General features: G+C 37.4%; 1 protein-coding gene across 2 annotated transcripts in view; it reads right to left on the bottom strand.

Moving 5' to 3' along the window:
- The window catches only part of LOC136848132 (kynurenine/alpha-aminoadipate aminotransferase, mitochondrial), a 45228-nt gene that overhangs the window by 17642 nt on the left and 7349 nt on the right, over positions 1–20237 (bottom strand). For both annotated transcript variants that reach the window (XM_067120398.1, XM_067120397.1), the window contains exons 3-6: positions 18672–18840; positions 8274–8463; positions 6279–6410; positions 5836–5985 (exon numbers count right to left, since the gene is read on the bottom strand). In XM_067120398.1, the coding sequence (XP_066976499.1) occupies positions 5836–5985; positions 6279–6410; positions 8274–8463; positions 18672–18840 (641 nt within the window). The remainder of the gene's footprint in view (positions 1–5835; positions 5986–6278; positions 6411–8273; positions 8464–18671; positions 18841–20237) is intronic.

The raw sequence follows: 20237 nt of genomic DNA, 5'->3' as shown, positions 1-20237 counted from the left end.
CAAGACCAGTAAAGCGCTGAGCAACAGGACTTCTAGCGGGCGGCGAAGCATGAGACGACGACGACGAACGTGGAGAAGGAGAAGGGGAAGGTTTAGACCTCTTGATCGGCAGCCGGGAATCCTTCCGACGACGACACGCATCAGTCTCCTTCTGGGCCATTAAAAGCCAATTGCTCCTGCATGCCTAGGAGCAGCTTACGAGTAGGGAGAAGATTCCTCCTCAGGAGAAGGACTGATCCTATGAGAAGAAGAGGGGCGAGGGACGCCTTCTTCCTTCTCACAGGGAAGCAACAGCCTTCTTTCTGGAGCGAGCGGAGCGCTCAAAAGCGTCATCGTCCGATGACGCCCTGGTCCTCTTCTGCGGTGGGATGGCGTCAAAATCCTCCGGAGAAGAGCGAAGAGCGCCACGAGAAAAGCGGACGTGAAGCGTCCCCTTCTTTGAAGCTTCTCTTCAAAGGGCGAGAATCCCGAGATTTCCATTCCCGACGCGGGGAGGAGGAATCGGGGGAAGAGAAGCAATCCTTAAGGATTCGTGCCCGAGCACGATCCTTGGCAGCCTGGGAAGCGTCATCAGGACATGCCGAAGGGACGCCAGATCGGTGGGGGGTCCGCGTAACCCTCTTGCGGCTTTCGACTTGCCCACTCCCTGAGTCCTGGGAGTCCGACAGAGGTCTAGACCTAGAGGCGTTATACGGCCGATCTGACGCCCCCTCCACAACACTAGGGGGACGGACACTATCACTGCACTTCACAGCACTTTGAAGAGCGAGCATATTAGCTTCCAAGGTACGAATGGAAGACATAATAATCGCCAGGGCATCACCATCCGCAGACACAACCCCAGGGTTAGGGGGCAACACCACAGGGTTAGGAAGAGCTACGTCTACAGGAGGGTTAACAGGTGAAAACACACTACCCTGACTCCTACCACTTCTGGAGGAAGACCTCCTGATCCTATCTCGCTCTAGCTTTCTCACATAAGAATCATAAGTCCTCCAACTAGCATCAGACAAAGATTCACACTCCTTGCATCGGTCATTCAACAAACAAACATGTCCTCTACAACCCGAGCATACAGTGTGAGGATCTACCGAAATTTTCGGTAGCCTCACCTTACAGTCTTGCACACGGCAAACTCGATAACTAGAAAAACTAGATTCAGACATCTTAATCCCAGGAAAAACAAAGCCAAATCCAAAACAAACCACAATAGCGTATGCCTAGCCACAAGTCCAAGTCAAAAACCAAAATCAAACAAATACTCAAGTGACAACCAAGTTTATGCGAAATCCAAGACGGAGGTACTGAAAACAAGTGTTGACAGTACCGCGACAGAGAAAATCTGAATAGAAAATGGGAATGGTTCCTGATACCGCCTCCCAGCGGCGGAATGGGTACTAACCACCTGATCTCCCACTGCGTGTGTCGTAAGTTTTGAAATTCTGTCGGACTAACAGAGAATACAGCTATATATATATCTGACAGGTAAGTCTCATGAACAAATATCACTTACAAATAAAAAAAAATTACAAGACACTTGTACTAACATCATTGGTGCAATTTTTGCTTATTATTATCTAACAGCTTCTCTAGCTCCTTATCCTCTGAAACAATAGTTTTAATGACAATTCAAAGACTCAATATAACCTCATTTTATATGACCATGGATTTTCTTAACTCTTAATTACTTGGCATTACAAGAATTACCACTTTTCCTAGTTTTTCTTTACTCACAGGACAAAAGTTCTTTACACCTGTATAGCTTGTATATTCCATAAAGGAATTTTGAAAAAATCATAACACTGACACCTTTGGTGCTTACACCTAATCAAGATCTATGAAGACCCCTGGTTGTCATGGGATATCCAATCTTCATATAGGAGAAGACGAATCAGGACAGCTTTAGAGACAGAGCAATCTACCTTCTACTGGTAATGCTTTCGTCTCCTGCATCACTCATGAATCCACAACTGTGGCTTCTCTTCTTTTAACTAAATGGTCTTCCACAAGAGTGAGGAGCTGCAACCTGCCAAGAAAGGCTTAGCATGTTAACAAATTTTTAGCTGATTTGATGAACACAACATGGGCTTTCCAGTTCGAGCGTGCATCAGATCAAGACCAAGACTGTAGGCTAATGTGTATACACTATTTGCTGTTTTTAGTTCAATTCTGACTCTTTTTCAATTTGATCTTACACAATGTGACCATTATTTTACCATTTCACTTTGTATTTACCAACTTTACTCCACCATTTCACTTAACATTAAGCACACTTACTCTCTTCTTTCATAATAGATGCTTTTGTTTTTTCTACAGAAAAATCAAAGCCTAATGATCAGGAGCATTATTAATCATAAAGAGCCCTAATTTTCATCCTAATGTCTCCAGATATGTACACATTCTCATGTTATATTGTGGGATTTTATGAACAGTACAGTATATACTATTAATATATGCCACTTGTGTAGTGCTTTGAGTTACATCCTTTGTTACTTTGAACTTGTATTCTAATTATCTTTTTGAAGATATTTATTCTGAAGGAAGGCACAAGTTAAGAATAGTATACTGCTTTCTCTTTCACAGAGGCACTTGATGAAATTCTCCAGAATTCAATTGGTTTCTCCATCAATCAATCTAGATTCAAAAGCCTTCCTCCTACTGACCAGCTATAATCAACCACTTCTATGAGGAATTTCTACTTAGAACCTATGCCACTCAAGTTAGTATGATGGTGGGCTCTGGAAGGAAGGACAAAACACATTTAAATATCATATATTTTTGTGTATAAGATAACCTTTAGATAAGACGAGGTCAAAAACTATGGCAAATTTTCATGAATTTATCTCATATCTGTTATCCTCAGACTCTCAAAATAAACAACATTCGATGTGAATTTGATTGAAAAATACAGGTTGTATGTAATCCAAAATTGTGTTATTTACCACCAAAATGATGATGAATTTTTAATGAAAAATGTATATTATGTTATCCTATGTTGTTACTGCCGTAATTAAACGGCCATTAAAATTTCTGAAAGGTTACCAAAGGAAGCAGAGGTATTAAAAGTTAAAAGACCAAAGCCTTAGAATTGTGGAAGAATAAGCAATATGGAAATAATAAAAATAACAATTAAATTCCCATACTCAAAATATTGATAAAAACATAATGCAACATTTTAATGTTTTAAACTCAAGGCTGCTAGTAATAATAATCAATATTAATACATTGCATTCAAACTGAAAAACACTGGAGGAAAAAGAGCATACCTTCCAGAATGCATAATTATATGCTGTTGCAAAAAACAGTTTTTGACACAGAAAAAACTTATTTTTGGTAGTCGCTTGTTTCGTTCTCAAGCAGTTACCTTCCATGGTTCTACCAGAGCTCCATGGTGACCAAACTAATATCAAAGAATTCTCTTTTAGTTGGTCTGTTGGCAAGATATTGCGTCATAATGATAAACACTATAACATGTGACGGAGTAAATAATGGTCTCAAAGATAAGAGGGCACTTTCTCTTATCTTCAGCGAAGCTGTACCCAGTTGTTCCATTGTCAAAATCTGTTAGAAGAGGAAGTGATTACTATAGCACATGCTCAGTCCGCCACATTGTCAACAAACAGACCGGCACAGAGACCCAGAAGTCATAACTTTCTGTTGGTCGATGCAGGATGATCCCTTGCCCGAATCCCATGCCTTTTCGTCAGGGAAGTGGGAGGATTTTGAGGACTCAACAGCAACTGCCAAAAACAGGTTTTTCCTATATCAAAATCTGTTACTTAATAGTGTAGTAGCTTGTTTCGTCCTCAAGGAGCTTTAAAAAGAAATTTACAGGTGACAAAAAGGCTTAAGTTCTCAATTTTTAATCTCAACACTCCAACAAAAAAAACATTTCTGGTCCAAGGTCAAGCCCCATTCTTTATTCTAAATAAGTATCCCTCAGGTTTTGGTAACAAAGAACAAAAAACTAAACACGAACGTATGTTTTAGAGTGAAGTTCTACAGTGACTTAGCTAAGCATGCTGGTTTTGGTTGCAGTATTGTCACACCTTCCCCCAGTGATAATAAGCATACCCACCCATCAAGGAGACCTCTGGTTTTCTGCTGTAGCACCTATGGGGTTGGGACTAACCATACCACTTACTGATACACAGTGTAATTGAATTTGTCCTAGCTCGTGGCAATAATGTTTTAAGAATACAATCTCTGATGACCACCCTGTACATTCAGAGACTTCTTCGAAAGAGAGGTTAACGACATAGTTACTTTCCTAATATCATGTGAGCTAGGAAACGAGTGTGGATTTGCCTTTTTAATGAGGGATACTAAAATTATTCTCAGCCCTTGTAGAAAGAGTGGTTTATTTTTGCTAGGGGGTACGAAAAATCAGACCTTCTGGGATGTTTGCCATGACATCTAGGTAAACCTTAAGTGCTTGATCCGGGCACAATTTTTTGTTGCTAATTTGAGTTTCCTTATGAGAACAGATTTCCTTCTTAAAGGATTCTCATTCTTGGCCAGGAATGATGGGCCAGGGGACAATAATAACTGATGATCAGCTGTTTGAGTGATATATCGTCCCTCAAGAAGATCGCCTTTTGCAGTATGTGAGTTGTGGTTGTATTGGGTCCACTGAATTGAGGAGCTGACAGAAGTCCAAGCACCTTTTTCAGGGACCAAGTACAGTAAACCCCTCATATTCACGGGGGATGCATACCGCACCGCCCCACACATAGCTAAAATCTGTGAATACTTAAAAACCCTCTAAAAACACTCAGAACTGCCTATTTTGATAGTTTAAACACAAGAAAAACCCTCTAAAAATCCTTATATCTGAGTATTTTAATAGTTTTATCAAAAAAGTGCATTTAGTCATGAAAATATGAAAATACAGTAATTAGTGAATATTTCTCAGTGAAAAATACCGCGAATGGGCAAATTTTCCGCAAATAATGGGTAGATACGTTCCACAGAGAAATCTGGGAATATGTGAGTCCACGAATTGTAGGAATGCGAACACTGGGGGTTTACTGTAATTGGAAGCTTTCGGGAGCAGGAGTTTGTAGTGCAAAAGACCGAAGGGAAGCGACAATTTTTACAATAGTCACTCCCAAATCCATAAAGCAAGGGTTCCGTTAACGCTGTCTTGTATGCCACCTGCACTAAAACAATGGAAGCGCTAGCGCAAATTTCAAAATTTAAGCTGCCATGATAATTAGAAACTAATAGCTTTGTAATTACTTGGTAAGTTACTTATATGACATGACACTTTACACATGGAGTGTACTAAAGTGAAATATTGTAATTTATACTTTACACCAAAAAGAATAAAAAATAATAACAAGAATGAATAGTAATCCTCTATACAGAATACTTCAGTACTTCCAGCCAGTAAAGAAAATTACTCACTAATGAATATGGAATAACTAATAATGAAAATATTCATGCACTAGCCCACGCCACAGCATAAATGCGGAAACAAAATTTTAAGTTCTAACTGAAAAAATGGGAAAATATGAAAAAATCACATAAATACAGCAAAAACTATGATCTCAAACAGCAAGGTGTTAACTACTTGCCAGACCCAAGGAGTCAGGTAAACTGCCACAACAGGCACTGATCTACCCATATGTATGCCAGTCCAAGAGTTTATCTGAAGGAGCTGCTGACCACATGATATGCTAATGTAAACCAATGGGTTTGACTTAAACAGCAAGTGTACTTGCAGTTATTATGGTACAACCAAAATACTGTAATGCACAGGCAGCAGGTATGAAAAAATCAAATACATCACTAAAATACTGCAGGCATTAAAATTCAAAGACATATCCTTACCTCTGGTTTTTCAAACTGCACAAAATAATATGGATCATCTTCTAATATGATGAGATTATAAGCCGATGCAATTTCATAGATTTCTCGGCGTCTCCCTTCACTGACAGAAACTCCAGTAGGATTACAGGCATTTGGATTAATATACAGGACCTGCAAACAGTACACATTGGGTACAACTATTTTATAAATAAATTTTAGGAGTTATATTAAAAAATATGCTGCACTATCTGTCCAACAATTCAAGTTTCTTGATACTTAAAATTCTTTACATAATATTAAACAAACTACACATGATCAGGTATTCACTATACTAATATATAGCAAAGTTACATGTATAAAACAGTACAAGAGCAACTGCTGTACTTACCTAAACTATAACAAGTGAGCCCTAGACTTAATTACATTATAACAACGTTAAAGTGTTTGACCTTTAGTCAACCTACTTTTGGTACATTATCTTCAACATCCCTAATTTCCTCTGGGTTCCACTGTGAAAGTATTTCTCGTAGAGCTGTGGGGTTCAATCCTTCACGGTCACACTTTACTGGCAAGTACCGAGGCTTGAAGGGATTTAACTGTAAAATACATCAGTAAAGCACTATCATTATATATTCTAACTTTTCCCAAAGATACAAATGAATTACAAGACAAAAACCAACAAACATTAATTTAAATGAGTTCTTTTACAACAAAACTATTGAAAATCTTGTCATCTACAACTGGGCACACAATGAATAACAGCCAAAAATTCTCTTGAAGATTAAGGAACAGTTAAACTTGGTGACGAACTCCCAATTTCCAATTTGGAAGAACATGTGCCACTTTCAAGAGATCACGTGAAAATATATTTGTTTTTTGAAGCAAAGCTTTTTAACATAATTACCATTATAAATTACATGAAAGACATATCCAAGCTTCATGATTAGTTTAACCTAGGTCCTAAGGTGCCTATACATCTGGACCTATGCATCAAGAGGAAGCCATGAATCTTGAGGAAATAGCCACACATGTTTTGTGCTACTTCTCAATTAGCCTAGGTCCACTTGGACAATTTGTTTCAAACTTTAACAATACGTTGATAAGCATAGTACCCTTGGCTACAGGGACAAAGTGGGAAGGTCAAGTTGGGTTTAAAGTATAAGAGGATCAGGTTTGTATACCTAAGAAGAAATGCATTACTGTACTGTTAAGATTTTAAATTTGTGATTTGTTCCTACAGAAACACAAACCATTGCCTTTTACACAAGAGACTTACTCTTTGGGTGGGAGGTTGTCTTAGCAACTGACTGGAGTTGAATTCCAGTTGCAAATGTCATGCTCCTGGCTATGCATGCAAGCAGCGTATGAAAGGACTCCTGTTATCTCCTACCTGGTCTGGTAAATGGGTTACCAGAACAGCAGGGCCCTGGGGTAAGCCTAAAACCCTGCAAAATAAGAGGGTGCCCAAGTAATGAAAAACTTCAGAGAACCATGACACCCCTAAGAGAATCTAATGTTGGACGGCATTGGTATCAAAACCAATCTGGTAGAAGAAACTGATATGGGAAAGTAGGCATGCTCAATCACTTCATGTTGCCAAAGAAGTGAAACTCCTGTACCCGTGGATAGGTATAGACTCCAGTGACGGAACTTGTCTGACATACATCCCTCATCCTGGAATGTGTCTGACAGACGTCTGTGTTGAGCAAGCTACTGCAACCCCATTCATCAGCATTGTGTACAGAGAAGATGATAGGATAACCCCATCGACAGAGGAGATGTCCAAGTACTGTGCATCGTCAACAGAGGAGACGTCCTATGAGATCCCCTATGATGACATCAGTAAGCTACTCTAAAGAGATGGTAAGTCCAAAATTCTGAAAAGTTGAGATGTTACTGTACACAAAATTTTACATTCATAAAATCAAGGTTAACAGCCATAGCCAAAATCAACAGATGAATATACCTTTCTTTTTAGAAATCATATAAAGAATTGAAAAAAAGAGATGACTATAATATTCCAACAAAGTATACAATACATACTTTTATGAGCCTAAAAATACATACTACTGGGCTCACAGGATTAGCAAATGGAATTTATCATTAAATGAGAAGTGAAAAATTGTAGAATAAGGTTTCACCAAAGAATATGCACATATAGCTTCAAGGAGATTAGACAAAGACAAAACATAAAAGGGTGAAAACAATGTAGCTGGGGGCTATAAGGTTACTTCAAGGAAATCTAACCATTTACATTGTACTACTGCGCAAAGCATGACATTAGCAGAAGCCTCCCATTAGAGAGAGAGTGTCAGTTCAACAAATGAGTTTCTTAACTTGCAGTGGGAATTATTCAGTCTCAAAGGAAAATTTATTATTAGTAAGAATTTCAATTTCTTATATAACTGTTTACTATCAAATGCTGAAGACTATGCCTTAACAAGTATCATATTACTTACAATGGATAAAGTCCCTGTATAACATGGTTCCTGTGTTACGAAATAATCTCCAGGATTGACCATCATTTCAATTGCTTTGCACAACCCATCCTGGCTTCCAGCAGTAACAATTAAGTCTGATTCAGCCCACTGGGGTGGTGAGTGCAACTGTTCAACAAGACTCTTCAGTTGCTTTACAAGAGGTGGATATCTGTTTAGCAAGTAAAAAACAAAATAGAAGTTACACCACTATCAGTAACATCAAAATAAAAGTAACACAACTATCAGTAACAGTAACAGAGTAAAAATAACTCTGCTAACAGTATTATTAAAACATATCCTACACCAAATCTGCAAAGGTATCAGCACCAAAAAAAAAAAACTGCAGTAAACTCTTACCACAGCAGAACCTCTTTGGATATAGAAATCAATGATAAGTTTTGAAAACAAACCCTGGCTTAAAATGTGCATTCTCTACTCAACATATCACAAAAGAAGACAACTAAAGTTTGTAATGAGACAAAACAAAATTATACAAGTATGAGGGCATGACTTTATTCCCCACTAAGAGAGAAGATTGTGTGATCTATAGTAAGCAGCTTTGTATGTTTTACCATAAATCAATTACACGTACTGTACTGTAATAACGTATAACCTGTTTCGCGTATTGACCGAACCCTAGACACATCACTGCACTGTAGAATGAAAAAGATCAACTGGCTCCAGTAGATTAATGGATGCATATAAAGTCCCTCTGGTCCCCAGTGGTTAACTGAATCCCTTTTTGTGTCTACCGGTTGGTCAATGGCTCTCAGCTATTCCAAGACACCTAAAACCATTCAGGATTACTTTGTATTATTTAAATCAATTTTTGTTTTTACTTAATTCATTCATTTAAAGTTATATATTTTATGGCTTTGTGATAGTAATTTCAGCAGAATCTCTGATCAGGTTTGTGAATAACAAGGGCAAGTTTCTTTCACTCAGTCTGAGGTAGTATAACCTATCTGTGCACAATGGACACACACTTCAGAAACCCCCTCATTTTCTATGCACACGATCTACATGCTTACTTGTCAGTAGAGTAGAATTTAGGCCAGTAAAAAGGTTTGAAAGGTGAAAGAGGAGGAAAACCTCACAGTTGCACCATGAATCAATTGTTAGGAGAGGGTGGAAAGTAAGATGGAAGAGATTATGAATGGAGATACAATACAAGGAATTAAAGGGTTGCAGCTATGGGCCGAAGAGATGCTGCAAAGAACCTTAACCCTTAAACGCCGACTGGACGTATCATACGTCGACTAAAATTGTCTGTTGGGTGCCGAGTGGACGTACCGTACGTCGACTACAAAAAATTTCAAGCTTCGGTCAACTTTGACTAGACCGAAATGGTAAAAAAATGCAATTGTAAGCTAAAACTCTTACATTCTAGTAATATTCAATCATTTACCTTCATTTTGCAACAAATTGGAAGTCTCTAGCACAATATTTCGATTTATGGTGAATTTTTGAAAAAAACTTTTTTCCTTACTTCCGTGTGGTAACTTGGCAGAAAATTTCAGAAATTCTTTCGTCATTTTGTTGTAATTTTTGCACTGTTTTATATTAGCTGTTACATAAAGTTTTATATATGAAAATGTGCGCAATTTCATGTAAAATACAACAAAATACAACCCATGGTTGTAGCTTTTATCAGTTTGGAAATATTTTCATATAAATCACGATAACTGCCAAAATTTCAACCTTCAGTCAACTTTGACGCGACCGAAATGGTCAAAAAACGCAATTGTAAGCTAAAACTCTTACATTCTAGTAATATTCAATCATTTACCTTCATTTTGCAATAAATTGGAAGTCTCTAGCACAATATTTCGATTTATGGTGAATTTTTGAAAAAAACTTTTTCCTTACGTCCGCTAGAAATTCTTTTCATCACGTTGTCGTAATGTTTGCACCGTTTTATATTAGTCGTTACATAAAGTTTTATATATGGAAATGTGTGCAATTTCATGTAGAATACAACAGAAAATAACTCATGGTTGTAGCTTTTATCAGTTTTGAAATATTTTCATATAAATCACGATAACTGCCAAAATTTCAACCTTCGGTCAACTTTAACTCGACCGAAATGGTCAAAAATGCAATTATAAGCTAAAACTCTTACATTCTAGTAATATTCAATCATGTACCTTCATTTTACAACAAACTGGAAGTCTCTAGCACAATATTTCGATTTATGGTGAATTTCTGAAAAAAAAAATTTTCCTTACGTCTGCGCGCAGTAACTCGGCTGAATATCTCAGAAATTCTTTCGTCACGTTGTCATAATGTTTGCTTCGTTTTACATTAGTCGTTACATAAACTTTTATATATGAAAATGTGCGCAATTTCATGTAGAATACAACAGAAAATAACTCATGGTTGTAGCTTTTATCAGTTTTGAAATATTTTCATATAAATCATGATAAATAGAAAAAATTCGACCTTCAGTCAACTTTAACTCGACCGAAATGGTCGAAAACTGCAATTGTAAGCTAAAACACTTACAGTATAGTAGTATTCAATCAATTAGCTTCATTTTTCAACAAACAGGAAGTCTCTAGCACAATATTTCGATTTATGGTGAATTTTTGAAAAAAACATTTTTTTACGTCCGCGCGTTATGAATTCATGCATCATTTTGTGATAATATTTTCTCTGTGTTGCTTTGATCGTTTTACAATTTGTTATATACCAAAATCATTGCAATTTAGTGTACAATACAAAGAAAATAAAAATAACGCGTTAGCTTTAACCGTTTTGCTCACAGCGTGATTTGTATAAAATTATATATGAAAAATTTTTTTTGCGGCCATATATTTCAATATTTATTTATGATAATGATATTTTTTTCATTTCTGATGGTTGCATACTAAACTTCAGGCAATGACAAAAAAAAGGAGCCAAAAATGAACTCTTAATCTTAAAAACTAAGCGTGCTGTGGTTTTTTGAAAAAAACTTTTTTTCCGCTTCGGCGCTAACTCCCGAACGCCGCCGGCATACGGGTGACGTTTTTGTAAATAGAGACTCAGCATTAGAGGGTTAAGTGATACCTACATTGCACCACGTGATGGACACTGACAGCACTGCCCATCCTACATGATACTTGTCAGTAATTTTTTTTTTATTAAGAAATTCAGCAAAAATCAGAAATGTGCATCATAACAAAGAACATAACATCATGAGATATGTATATACAGTGAACCCTCGCTACTTCGCGGTTCGACTATCGCGGATTCACGACTTCGCGGATTTTTTCCATTACGTATGTATATTATAAGAGAAAATATATAGCGGATTTTCCGGAAATTTCAAAAATAGTCGCGATATATGAAGACCCAAATATTTCATTAATTCCATTAATAATTATTAATATCTGCTAGTACTGTTGGTTCATTGCATTATGACATATAATTCAATACAAAATGAAATTAAACAAAAAGATGCTTCACTGCATCGCGGATTTTTCAGAAATATTCATCGAAAAATTAAAATTAAAAGTACCGCCATATCGGCAGCCATATTATGGAAAACAGTGATGTTTCATCATGTTACGTGAGAAGAATGGCTTTGCAGACCGACGCGCAAGGACTGGAAGCTTCGTGATATATCCACAGGCACTCGGACAAGGCACGTGAGCGTACATAAGAGAATATCTTATCACTGTTGATGTTTCATCTTAAATCGCTGTAAAAATAATTAAAATCCGAATTTCATACGTAAGCAACTCAAGGATACTGTATACTCTCTCATCACCAGCTTGTCAAGACTTAGTCAAGACTTAGTCTCGTCCCAAGCTACTGTGCTGTACAGTACACACCATTTCTCTCTCTCTCTCTCTCTCTCTCGCTCTCTCTCAATGAAATATGAATTACTGTATCATAAACTTTTATGTACAGAATTAAAAATAATTTCATTGATAAATTTGTTTCTTTTAGCAACAAAAAAATTATTTTCCTAATTCTTTCGTTAGTAGTGAGCAGCTTCAGTCAGCTGATTCTCAGAACGTAAACATTACAAATATGGGACGATCTTTTTTTTATGCATATTACTGTGATAGGAGATCAAAATAGTAATACAGGCACTCGGACAAGGCACGTGAGTGGTACATAAGAGAATATCTTATCACTGTTGATGTTTCATCTTAAATCACTGTAAAAATAATTAAAATCCGAATTTCATACGTAAGCAACTCAAGGATACTGTATACTCTCTCATCACCAGCTTGTCAAGACTTAGTCAAGACTTAGTCTCGTCCCAAGCTACTGTGCTGTACAGTACACACCATTTCTCTCTCTCTCTCTCTCTCTCTCTCTCTCTCTCTCTCTCTCTCTCTCTCTCTCTCTCTCTCTCTCTCTCTCTCTCAATGAAATATGAATTACTGTATCATAAACTTTTATGTACAGAATTAAAAACAATTTCATTGATAAATTTGTTTCTTTTAGCAACTAAAAATTATTTTCCTAATTCTTTCGTTAGTAGTGAGCAGCTTCAGTCAGCTGATTCTCAGAACGTAAACATTACAAATATGGGACGATCTTTTTTTTATGCATATTACTGTGATAGGAGATCAAAATAGTAATACAGTGTTTAAGTGCATAGGAAGTGTTTATAACAGTGTGGGAAAGGCTATAAAGCCTTTAAATATATACCATGTATATACAGTATATGCCTCCCTAGGGAGGGGCAATGCTACTTCGCGGAATTTCATTTATCGCGGGGGGTTCTGGTCCCCATTATCCGCGATAGACGAGGGATCACTGTACACATATTTATATCTATATTTTTTATACAATGCATTATTTTATTGTATTTTTTATATGATTTTTTTATGTTTTTTATTTTTTGTGCTTTGGTGTGTAATATATACTGTATACATTTTTTTTGGCAAAGAATTTTTAAGGTTATGAACACAATTTATCATGCATTTGCCTTTTCAAAAGTATTACCAATAGTATGTACATTCTTTTTTACTGTTAACTGCATATAACTTATGACATTTTACTGTAATCATAAATTCTCTCTAGCTATTCGTGCAATATGTTTACTTTTTTTATGGGAGAGTGGATTGTGCCATGCCTAATACATATACAGTAGTACTGAATTAAATATCATTTGAAACCTAGTATAATTTAAGCTTCTCAGTATGTAAATAAAAATTAGATACAGGCAGTCCCCGGGTTACATTGGGTCCAGCTTACGACGTTCCGAGGTTACGACATTTTTCAAATATATTCATCCGAAATTATTTCCCAGTTTATGACGCATTCCGGGGTTACGACTCTTATGATGCCAATCCGACAGAAGAAATATGGCCACAAAATGGCAGAATAATCAAAATTTGGATTTTTTTTTTTATAAAAACTCAGTAAAAATGCAGTTTACATCGTTTTCAATACACCCAAAGTATTAAAAGTAAGGTTTTCTTAGGATTTTTGATGATTTTCGATTATTTTTCAGCTTACAACGCGGCATAGGAACGGAACGGAATGGAGCCCCCATCGTAAACCGGGGACTGCCTGTATATCAATTTACCTATTTTTGGCAAATTTTTAAATGCAAGTAACTTGTGAAATTTCCCCCATGGATAAGCCTTCCCTGGCTGTTCACACGAGTGGGTTCATTTACTTTTTTCCGGAAGGGGGGTGGATTGTGTCATAACTAATACATATACAGTAAACCCCCCGTATTCGTGTTCTAACGATTGTGGACTCACGCATTCGTGGGTTTCTCTGTGGAACATATCTACCCATTATTCGCGGAAAATTCGCCCATTCGCGGTATTTTTCACTGAGAAATATTCACTAATTACTGTACTTTCATATAATTTTCATGAATAAATGCACTTTTTGTGATAAAACTATTAAAATACTACTGGGGCATGAAGGACTTCTTCTTCATTTCTTAGGCAAAGCCTTGGAAGAGCTCCTCTAGATGGCTTTGGCTGAGAACCGGACATTGGAGTGGGATCTGGGTTGCAAACCTGCACAGATCTTAAAGTCAGGCCACACATCTGCATCTACTTCAAACCCATTCTTGTATCAAGGCCTTCCTGTGGCAGAACTTCAGCCATATGTCCACTGAGTTAACTCAAGCCACATCCTCACTTCAAGCCACAATACTGATTTTGCCAACATGCAAGAGCCAGTTGCAGACCTGTTTCCAGTGATGTACCCACCTCCGCCAAGCATCTGTATAAGCCATGAAACTGTGAAAACCTCTTAGCACATTCACATGCCTATGTTGCAAGAATTTGCACTTACCTTTGTAACTGTCCTATGCCTTACTGATTTTAGTCCATCTGACATCCAAGAAGCACCTTGTTTTCTCTGTAAAAACAAAGATTTGCCTTTCTAATTCTCCTCACTGAATTAGCTTCTGCTCCACGAGTCTTTCCCAGAGCAGGGGCACTGGTAGGGGGTGGAGGTATGTACATCATTCAAAGCAGATAACAGACTGGTGAAGATTGTTTCAGTGTTGGACCTTCATCCACACTTTTGGAGGCTCAAGTAGCTATATCAAGATCCTGGCCCTTCAGCCAACTACTTGCATTTCAATATCCTTCCAATTATGAAAGTATTTCTATGATGGATGTACATTCTGTGAGTACCCATGTGAGGAAAGACTGTTTTGCACTCAATGAATCCAGTTCCTTCTGTCAAGACATGACATTGACTCTTCAGCCACTCCTTGCTAAGGAGCTAGTCAATCAAGGATAGTTTTAGATTATCTTTGCCCTCCTGCAACCAAAATTCTGGTTAGCTCTGTCATATACAAACAAATTTTCAGGAAATTTTGTAGGAATTTTAAATGGTGGCTTGGCATCCAGCATCCGAAAGTGAAAACTCCTCTTTGCTAAAATTAAAAAGTGGTGTCCAATTCTCATTTAATTCATTGGGGGAATTAACATTGTTAACTTCCTAGTAGAAAAGCTCTCTTCTTGGGTCAGCAAGCCTTTTGTAATTAGTATTCTGCTGGCAACTCAACTACTAACAAACAGTTAACCTAGCACAAAGTCACCAACTTGTGCCTACCAACTATCAGCCTCTTAACTAAAGAGAATCATGATCACTTAGTCTAAAAATCATCCCAATTAGATTTTCACATAAGTAGCCTTCCTCTGAAACAAGAGATCTGCCCTACAGCTAGCAATTTATTTCAGAAAGTATTCCAACAATGTGACAGTTGTGGGATGTATTTTCTGCAGACATTTTTGTTTGACCAATGTTAATCATTTGTTTGGATTTATTGCTTGGCCTTCAAGTTTACAGATTTTCCAGCACTTATTACAGTGAAAGGAGTTTCTCCTAAGAGAGTCAGGGATACCTTCAGTCCTGGTGACATCCCTACAATTCATTTTCTCTCAAAATGTGGGAGTTTTGTTACTGGTGAAACAGAAGGGCAAAGTTTGTGGGTGGTCTTTTCCTCAGATATATGGATCATGGAGTCTAACCCTAGGTGCTACCTAGGTGCTTCGGTTACCTATAACACTTTAAGCCAGTAATTCATAAGGAAGTGCTTCTCAAATTCTTTTAGTCTCCATGATGAAATCTCACCCTGGTTTTAAAGTGTCAATACCTCTATTGACTCTGGTTCAGACCTCCCTTTTGTCCTCTCATTGACAGACAGGTTTCTTGGGATTTTTTCTCGGCAAACTGTTTTTGCCTGACCCAAAACTAATTCATGAAGAAACACTTCAAGGATTTGGTACCTATAGGTTTTGCTCTTGCACAAATTTGATATCGCTTTCCATATTTCAGATAAACAAGATTCTTCTCAGCTCTCATTTCTCAAAAGGAGGCAGACTTTCTTCTTTGATATGTTTACCAGTAAATGATTACTCTGCTTCCTTACAGCTCAGAACTTCAAGAGACACACTTATAGTTCATTCCTCTTCCTAGATTGCTATAGAAATTAACAAATACTGTTTCTCCATTTTGCAAAGGCAGGTCACAGATTGCACCTAGGAAGTTTAACTCACTGTCTGTGCCTTATAAAGGATCAAAGTCCTAGGTACAGTACTTACAGCAGGACAAGATCTTACCCTTCTCCTCTAGCCATTAAATGGCTTCCTGCTAAGCATACACATTCCAAGACAACCCACAGTTACATCTTACAGAGATGATAGTGCAAATACTATTTGGTCACTCATCCCTATATCACGTATCTCAAGTTTCTCCAGTCTTTAGCAGGATACTAGTCCAGCTTTTGAACCCCAGTTCCCTTGAAACTTTAGGTTTCTCACACCTCTCTTTCCCAGGCACTATCTCGGTTTCTTTGAGTCCTTTCCACCTAGTCTGGGCGACACCAGCTTAAATTGCTACTAATGTTTATGTCACAGTAATGATTTTTTGGTGGAAAGTAATTTTCTGTTTCTAAAAACAAGACATATTTTTTTAAGACATTCACATTTTTTTTTAAACAAGGAGCTAACCTTCCAACCTATGGTTCTTCTGCAGATGGATCAGACCAAAAATTAATTCAGTTAACTCCAAAGGACCTGAGGGGGGCCTCTGAGCATGCACCAAGATTCCAAGCCAGCTGATCGTTTTTCTTCCACAGTGGAATGAAGTGTCTGAGATTTTGCATGATATACAAATGAGGCTTAATGACAGTACAGTGAAAGCATCTGTGTTAAAATAGCAACTTGAAAAACTTGCATTCTTAGTACAGTTCAAGCCCCAGTTTTTGGGTTTTATGACAAAGGATATTTAGAAGAGACCTACTAGGTAAAGAACAAAAGAAAACAATTAATACGCTCAAGGAAAAACTTCTGCATTAGCTAGTATTTGTTTAAAAAACAAAAAGGCCAACTTACTGTCATAGACCTAAAGACTTTCCCTACATCACATACACAGGATCTAAAGAAATCATACAAAAAGACAGAAAATATCAATAATAATACATGGCAAATAATGCATAAACAGCATCAATACAGTATTTAAAACTGAACTACAAGTAAATAACTATGTCAAGAGTATGGGATTTTTTGCATCAATATAATCTAATATTTTTCTATATCTCAAAAGTGGGATTTGAACCTATACTCTCTGGGTTACATTCTCAAAGCTTTACCATTAATAAACCAGAGTAAGCTTTATAAAACATTTAAAATCATGCTTACACTGAAATTTTCATAGTGTCTAAATGAAACAATGCATTATTAAATACGAAAAACAGATGCACATAAACTCCCAGTGGATGCAAAGAGACAATTCAACAGGACCAAGAGGCAAGTGAAATTTCATTAAGGCAACTACAACTTATTTCTCTGTTTATCTAACACCACAGTTATTATCAGCCTCAGAATGATTTTAAGCATGCAGCCTTGGTGTTATAAATCCAAGGATCTTTATCACTGACATTTCCCAATAAGAGTTAATGAATATTATATCCAACTCAACTTTTTTCACACTAGAACACAACATGATAGAATGAGTTGTTTATAACTGCCTGGTATGACACTTTCAAAGGTCACTAAAGCAAAGCTGTCAATATCAGTACAGTCAATAAACCTTATTTTGAAACTAAAAACCAGAAATTTATTATGAGAATTATGAGATATCAGTATTTACAATTCTAAAAAATACAAAAACAAACTGCCACAGGAAACATCTTTTCCAAAAAATTTGCTAGGGATATACCCTGACAACCCCTCTTAGCCCTGAAAGCAGTGATTCCTTAACTGAAGAGGCTGCAGCAACAAACTGTTTTGAAGTTATCAAAAACTCTCGCAATAGAGCCTTCAACCTCAATGAAGGGTGACCTTTTTGTACTCTAAACTTCCAAATCAGCTAAACCTGATGGCATTTCAGAAAGCAATACCACAATCTAAAATAAACCACTTGTTTTCTCAATTACCCTTTGCCATAAGCCACCTACCTGGGTACTCTTTGGTATTTTTGTTCTTCATGACCAACAGCTTTACCTTAAAGTTTGTCAAATTCATCAAATTTACAAAAATCCTTATGGCAAGAATAGGAAGCCTCATAGAATCGATGTGTTCACATTTTCCTTATTTATGCATTACTTTACAGTACTGTACTGAATATCTTCAGATAGCATCTGACCACCACCATGCTGGTATCATTTTACCTAAATATAGTAATCATTAGTCCTTAACTCATGTTAAAGAACATTTAAAATACTAAGATGGGTGAGCACTTAGGAAGGAATCAGAGTTAAAATGGATTAAATATTATTTGCAATGGTTTTAAAAATGCACAAATTATTTGAATATATACAATGAATGTTTACATATACAGCACTTGTGCAGTACTATATATATCAAGGATTTCCTTTCTAAATGTGGTTTTTCTTCGTACAATACGCCAAGCAACTTAACTGTATACTGGTTGCAAATAGACTACTGTACTAACCCAGGAGTAGGTCCATACTGCAGACAATCAGTCATGAGATCTGGATGAATGGTGAGAGCTCGGCCATCCTTTAGGGTAACTGATGCAGCTTGAAATGGAAACATCTGTGGATTTGGCAGACCTCCAGCCATGAAAACAAGTTCAGGGGAAGCATCGGAAAGCAGGTTGGCTGGGTGATTGAAATAAGCTGGTGTCACTTTCTTTCTACCACTTACTGTATATGGTCAGTGTATGAAAGGAACTAAATATTCTCGCTCTAGGAATTATTTAAATAGCTTGGAGTTCATTAAAAAAACAAATCAACAGCACTTCCCAGACCTTGTAGCTTTTACCTAAAATTAGAAATTTTTACAGTATTTGGTATTTTTCCTATGTATACAGACCAAAGCTTTTTACGTAAAGTATTCCTCAACATAAGCTGTAACTGTAATCATTAATTGAAACTTGATAACAAGGTAGTTAACTGGTGGTAGGTGGCTGAGTAAGGGGAACACTGCCCAGCTCACCTGCCATCAATATGATAAAGGCTCTGGTCTGTATACCTAGGAAAAATGCAAATTACTTTCAAAATTTGTCATTTGTTTCTACAAAAAAACAAACAATTGCCTTTTATATAGCAGACTCTATCTCCACCCAGAAGACCCATACTCTTAGTTATGAGATGTATCTGAACTTTCACTCTATGAAAAATTACAAAATTTTTAATCAATTTCTATTTTTCATAACTAACAAACCTGCGGACTTAATGTAGGTGAATTTCTCTAGCGCTTGCTGGAGTCAGGTTAAAATAGCACAAGGATTTTGGAGGCAATGGGAAACAGCCGATGGGGGTTAAGGAGGCGGGCACCGCCCGACCTGACTTACCCTAACAACGCTGTGGCGCACCAGTTTCTTTTTAACTGCCTTCATAGCAAGATGGCACTACTGCCTTTCCAGCCAAGAAGCCGGTTTTTTTAGCACTTCCTGCCCCTTTTACACCTTGGCGTACCAAGTGCTATCCTAAAGACACGATAGCATAGGTAGAAGGCAGCTAGTGCCTAGGTCAACAATAGATGGATGGATTCAGATAACAGCTTTGCCTGCAGCCCTTATTCCCACCCCTCTGTTAAAAGGAAGAGTGGAGGTAGTCACACCTTATGAGCTGAAGCTCTACGATAGAATGCTTGATTGTGAAGCCTACCTGCATCACAACCCACAGAAAGCACTTGGCCTGATTGCTGCCTTGGAAGGGAAGGAAGAAACGGAGAAGGCAGAGACAGCCACTCACTCATTAACGCAACCTCCAGCCTGACGCCATCCAAGCACCTTAGGTGAAATGCCTTTTTTTTTTTTTAAGATGAGCTTGGAGACTTTACCTTGCAGTGCACTACGAATCGATTGTTAGGAGAGGGTGGAGAGTAAGATGGAAGAAGGAAAATATGAAAGGAGGTACAGTAAAAGGAAAGAGAGGTGTTGCAGCTAGGGGCTGAATGCTGCAAAGAACCTTAAGTAATGCCTACAGTGCACCATATGAGGTGCACTGATGGCGCAAACCCCCTACGGGGCTTTGAGAGAGGAAGAGACAGG

The sequence above is a fragment of the Macrobrachium rosenbergii genome, chromosome 18, assembly GCF_040412425.1.
Source record: "Macrobrachium rosenbergii isolate ZJJX-2024 chromosome 18, ASM4041242v1, whole genome shotgun sequence".
NCBI classification, from domain to species: domain Eukaryota; kingdom Metazoa; phylum Arthropoda; class Malacostraca; order Decapoda; family Palaemonidae; genus Macrobrachium; species Macrobrachium rosenbergii.
The sequence above is the reverse complement of the archived record's forward strand: the minus strand, read 5'-3'. Positions and strand labels throughout refer to the sequence as shown.